At 39.3% G+C, this 4,760-nt stretch overlaps 1 protein-coding gene across 1 annotated transcript; it reads right to left on the minus strand.

Annotated features, from left to right (window-relative positions):
- Positions 1-537: 537 nt before the first annotated feature.
- Positions 538-4,724, minus strand: LOC104519337 (WD repeat-containing protein 47). Its single transcript, XM_010162744.2, has 4 exons — positions 4,559-4,724; positions 4,050-4,181; positions 3,104-3,322; positions 538-1,920 (listed from the first exon to the last, which is right to left on the minus strand). Exons 1-4 carry the CDS (start codon positions 4,707-4,709, stop codon positions 1,778-1,780), a joined length of 645 nt encoding a protein of 214 aa, XP_010161046.1. The 5' UTR covers positions 4,710-4,724; the 3' UTR covers positions 538-1,777.
- Positions 4,725-4,760: the final 36 nt, after the last annotated feature.

The following is a 4,760-nucleotide window of genomic DNA, read 5'->3' on the forward strand; positions in this document are numbered from 1 at the left end:
CCCCCCGGGGCAAGGCGGGCAGAGCGGCAGCCATTCCCTCCGCCGAACCGCCTCCCCTTTCTCCTCCCGCACAGGCAGAGGCGGAGGAACAAGCCTTCCCCTCAGGCCCTGCAAGGGGCGGGAGCTCCCACACCAGAACGGCTCAGACTCACAACAGGCTGGGACGTAAACCGACGGATGTAAACCTAGATCCTCTCTGTAAACACACAAGTTGTAATAAAATTAATTTCAGGAATGTGTAGTGCTAATGAGCAATAGTCTGCCAGCTTTGACGACAGACAATTAAAAGAACAGAACAGTCACGTCCTATTTTCCTCCAAAGCAGCACGAGGACCTTAACCTGTATGTCCAACACAGAAAAATAAACAGACCTTCAGCTCTGTGCTACTGTATTGTTACGTACCACACTGCACCGTCAGGTACCTGGAACTGCTACCAAGGAGCTCAAGCCTTTTACAGGTCTGGGCATACAACAGATTTTGACGTATGGTTGAAATACCAGTTACACGGAGGAATTACAAACCCAGAACCCAAAGCTGCAGGTGTTGGAGGTCTTTATTGAGATTATAGCACAGATACACTTCTATAGTTACCTTTCCACTTTTATACGATAGTTAAAAATGCTTGCTACAGTGCACGTATAATTTAGTAACCAAGAGAATCCAAAACTTAACTGCAGTTCAAATAAATAAATAACCTAATGTTTATATTTTAAAAAGTAAAAGGAACTGTACAATATGAAAATATAACAATACATAAACATTAGAATCTAAAGTTTTGTAGAAATAAAACTACAATTTCCCATACATAAACAGTGCAAGAAATAAAATTCAGATAAGCTTCTGAACTGGGAATTTTAACAATTCAATTCTTAAATTATCATGCAGACATAGCATTTTAAGCCATGCTGGTTTCTATTATAGCATTAATGGTATCCCTTATACTTGAAAAAACTGATAGCTCACTGTGACAACTGCTGCCAATTCACTCTTTCTACAGTACATTATACACAGAGGTATTCTGTTGCATTCAAAAAGTAAAATATTATGTTTCTACAGCAAAAAAACCAAAAAACCCCTTTTTTCCCCTCCAACATGTTAGTTTGTTCAAAACAATGCCATGTAGTAAAAACAGCAACATTTCCCCCAGTTTAGATGAAAATAAAGAAAAAAATCCACACTATATAATGGACCATAATCAAGAGAAGGTTACTCCCTACTCACCTTTAAAGTTCAGAATTCATTACTAAAAAAGTTGAAATTGTGGAGATGTTATAAAGTTTGACGTCTTATTGAAAAGTGATGAATATAATAAATCTGAAAAAACAGTGGAAGTAATTGATCTTTTATGTGTGTGTGTATAACTGGTTACATACAGACTTGATTAAAGTGTTGCTCAACTTAAGTTTCTATATAAAATTCTCATTGAGGCAAAGACCAAGGAATGCAATTAATACCAAACTGTAAACACATCATTCATCTTACTTTGAGTGCACATCGACAACATAAGAGTTCTCCTCATGGACTTTGGCAACAAGACTACAATAGGTCACAGCAGCATGAGTTCACATGGAAGACTGAAAGCACTGCAAAAGAATATACTAAAAACACCAAGACCTCCTAGAAACCAGAAAAATCTGTGACAAGTGCCCCTTCTTTTGACATGACACTCTCCTGCTCAGCTGCTGCTCTCTCAATGCCTAATTATTATTACTTTGTTTTTACAGTTCTGTAGTCTCAGGTCTCTGTGCTTTAGCTGCATAGGTTGCCTTTGCACTCTAGCCGTTGTAGGTCCAAAGGGTTACAGTTCTGTCTGCAGAAGATGACAAGAAGGAAAGATCTTGTGTATGCCATCTGCATTGAATAACTTTGTCCTTGTGCTCTCCTACCACCATAAGAGGAAGCTGCTTTGTGAGGTCTCCTATGGCAGAAAAACAGAAGTCATTAGTCATCTAATGAATTTATATCATAGAATCATAGAATGGTTTGGGTTGGAAGGTACCTTAAAGCTCATCCAGTTCCAACCTCCCTGCCATCAGCAGGGACACCTTCCACTAGACCAGGTTGCTCAAAGCCTCATCCAACCTGGCCTTGAACACTTCCAGGGAGGGGGCATCCAGAGCTTCTCTGGGCAACCTGTTCCAGTGTCTGACCACCCTCACCGTCAAGAATTTCTTCCTAATATCTAATCTAAACCTCCCCTCTTCCAGCTTAAAGCCATTTCCCCTTGTTCTGTCATTAACTGCCCTTATGAAAAGTCCCTCCACAGCTTTCTTGTGGCCCCTTCAGGTACTGGGAGGCCGCTATAAGATCTCCCTGGAGCCTTCTCTTCTCTAGGCTGAACAGCCCCAACTCTCTCAGCCTGTCCTCATAGGAGAGGTGCTCCAGCCCACGGATGATCCTCATGGCCTCCTCTGGACTCGTTCTAACAGGTCCACGTCTCTCGTGTTGGGTTCTTTGCTTTTCTGGGGGTGGGTTTTTTAGTGGTGGGCTGGTTGTTTGTTTTTTGGGGTTTTTTTTCTGTTTAGTAAAGCTTACATACCTGTTTCACCTTATGAAGCATACTTGACCCTCTCACACACAGAGCATAACACAAGTCCCCAGTGTTTTGGTTTTTAGGCATTAGTGAACACAGTACAACTTTAAACTACAGGTATTCACAGTTTTTAAACAATGTGATTAAAATGTAACGTCCCAAGAAAACCAAGTCTGTTAGATATACCCAGTATATTCTCTCTTCTTAACTTCCCAATAAAAGTAAGCAGCATGAGTATTATACTTTTTTCTTTTTTTTTAAAGGGTCAGTTTTATGAACGATGCCTGAAAGCAGTGGCCATGTCATCAGGAAGTGTTAATTAGTTCTTTTATCATAATCAGACTCTCCCCCAAAAACTAGATTTTGTTCATAGCCTACATTCTTAGCAGCACATCTAGTCAATTGTGAACAGACACAATCACATTTTAAAACATTTCAAACCCTTCAAAGCTCTGCAATTTTTTCCCCTTTTAAACAAAAACCTGATCTTTGAACCAACTTCTCCTACATCTTCACCATTAAAGGCACCAAACTGAGAATTAACCTAGTATCCTTTGTAGTAGGTTACCTTGCAAGTCTGTCACCTTTATTTTCATATCATAAGATCCTGTAAGCAGGTAGTGTGCCCCTGGAGAGAAGCGAACAGAACGAACATCACTGGAATGAGGATGATAGCTCTGCACCATTCGTCCTCCTCGAATATCGTACAACATGCAGCTAGAGTCCTCTTGTCCCGTAGCCAAGAGACGACCACTAGGATCAACAGCTACTGAGGCTACAGCACTTCCTACAGGATTAAAAAAAAAAAAAAAAACAACAAAAAACCACCACCACACACACACATTATATTTAGGTAATAGCAAATAGCCAACTTTTCTTTTTTTAACAATAATATACATTGTGTAAGAATACCAAATGCTGGCCTTAAATTTAAGGTGAACATATCTAGCTACTGTTACTTAAAAATAAGAAAAACTGTATATTCTAGCACTGGAAACTGAAGCCATTAGTCACACTTGAAGGGTAGCAAGGCCACTATTAAAACTGCATGAGAAAAAGTATATGTTCCATCACATGAAAGAATGTCACTCCTCATGAAATCATGTAGATTGCAAGGAATTCCTCCCCCCAGTTCTAATTTATGGCCTCCCCTAAAAGGCTTCAAGAAACAAATCCAAACCCAAGGTGGTTCTTAAGAATCCTTTTGCAGATTCCTAGAGTAAGCTGATGGCTTGCAAAAATGGCTGCTCCTTCCTTTGATTCTGAAAGTTATGTCTTCTTTTATTTTACTGTGCTTGGAAGTGTCTCTTTGAAAGACACAAGGCAAAAAAAACCTAGCTGATTTTTGAAAGGAATGTTACTTTAAAAAACAACAAACAACACACAGGTAAAGATAGCTTCACAACTTCTTTTTAAGCCAAGCCTCCGTTCTGTGATGCAAAAAACTCTTGCATTCACTCTATACTACTCAGACATCTTTAAAGTATATTTTTATGCAAGACTGACAGTCTTACCTGTTCCATGAAACGTTGTTCCCACAACACGAACGCAGCTTGGTACTCTCAGATCCCAGAATCTTACAGTCTTGTCTTGGGATCCAGATGCAATCATCCAGCCACTCCATGTATAAAGTGCTAAAATATGACCTGTGAACAAGATGACTTATTTGATCAAAAATAATTAATCCAATAATGAAATATGACAGTTCTGATTACATTTTTTCATGCAGAGATTTAACAATCCTACAGAAAACTTGCATATTGCATGACCTAAAATGCCAACAGTGTATGGCAATACCCAGCTTTGCATCTTCTCTGGAATGAAGAATGCACTCTCTCCGTTAAATTAACGGCCAATATATTTAAAAACAAGCACCCCCACCCAAATACCTCAAGAGCAATTTGGAGAGAGAAAAAAAAAAAGTCTTGCTAGAAAGAAAAACACAAAGACATAAAAAAAGCAACAGTGTTATTAGAATATAATAAAGACTTTAAAAGTGTGAGAGAAGCAACAACATACATACCAGTGTGACCACTTAGAGCATGCAGGCCTTGTCCTCGCTGACAGTCTGTTGTGTAAATATTACAGTCCCCTGCTCCAGCACTTATTAAAATAGCCCCACCACTTTCTGGGCCTTCCATAAAAGCAAGGTCTCTGATTGTCCCATCATGCATGCTGAACTCCAAATCTGGTCCTAAAATAATAATAATAATAATAATAATAAT

This window comes from Antrostomus carolinensis, unplaced genomic scaffold (assembly GCF_000700745.2).
Source record: "Antrostomus carolinensis isolate BGI_N321 unplaced genomic scaffold, ASM70074v2 scaffold55390, whole genome shotgun sequence".
Lineage (NCBI taxonomy): Eukaryota > Metazoa > Chordata > Aves > Caprimulgiformes > Caprimulgidae > Antrostomus > Antrostomus carolinensis.

What these genes read in the sequence shown, in the direction of transcription:
- LOC104519337 (XM_010162744.2), bottom strand. Translation starts at nt 4,709, where the DNA reads ATGCATGATGGGACAATCAGAGACCTTGCTTTTATGGAAGGCCCAGAA. An exon ending in TGCTCTAAGTGGTCACACTG is followed by an intron (nt 4,182 to 4,558) that starts GTATGTATGTTG and finishes TCTTGTTCACAG; the next exon opens with GTCATATTTTAGCACTTTAT. An exon ending in AAAGGTGACAGACTTGCAAG is followed by an intron (nt 1,921 to 3,103) that starts GTAACCTACTAC and finishes TTTCTGCCATAG; the next exon opens with GAGACCTCACAAAGCAGCTT.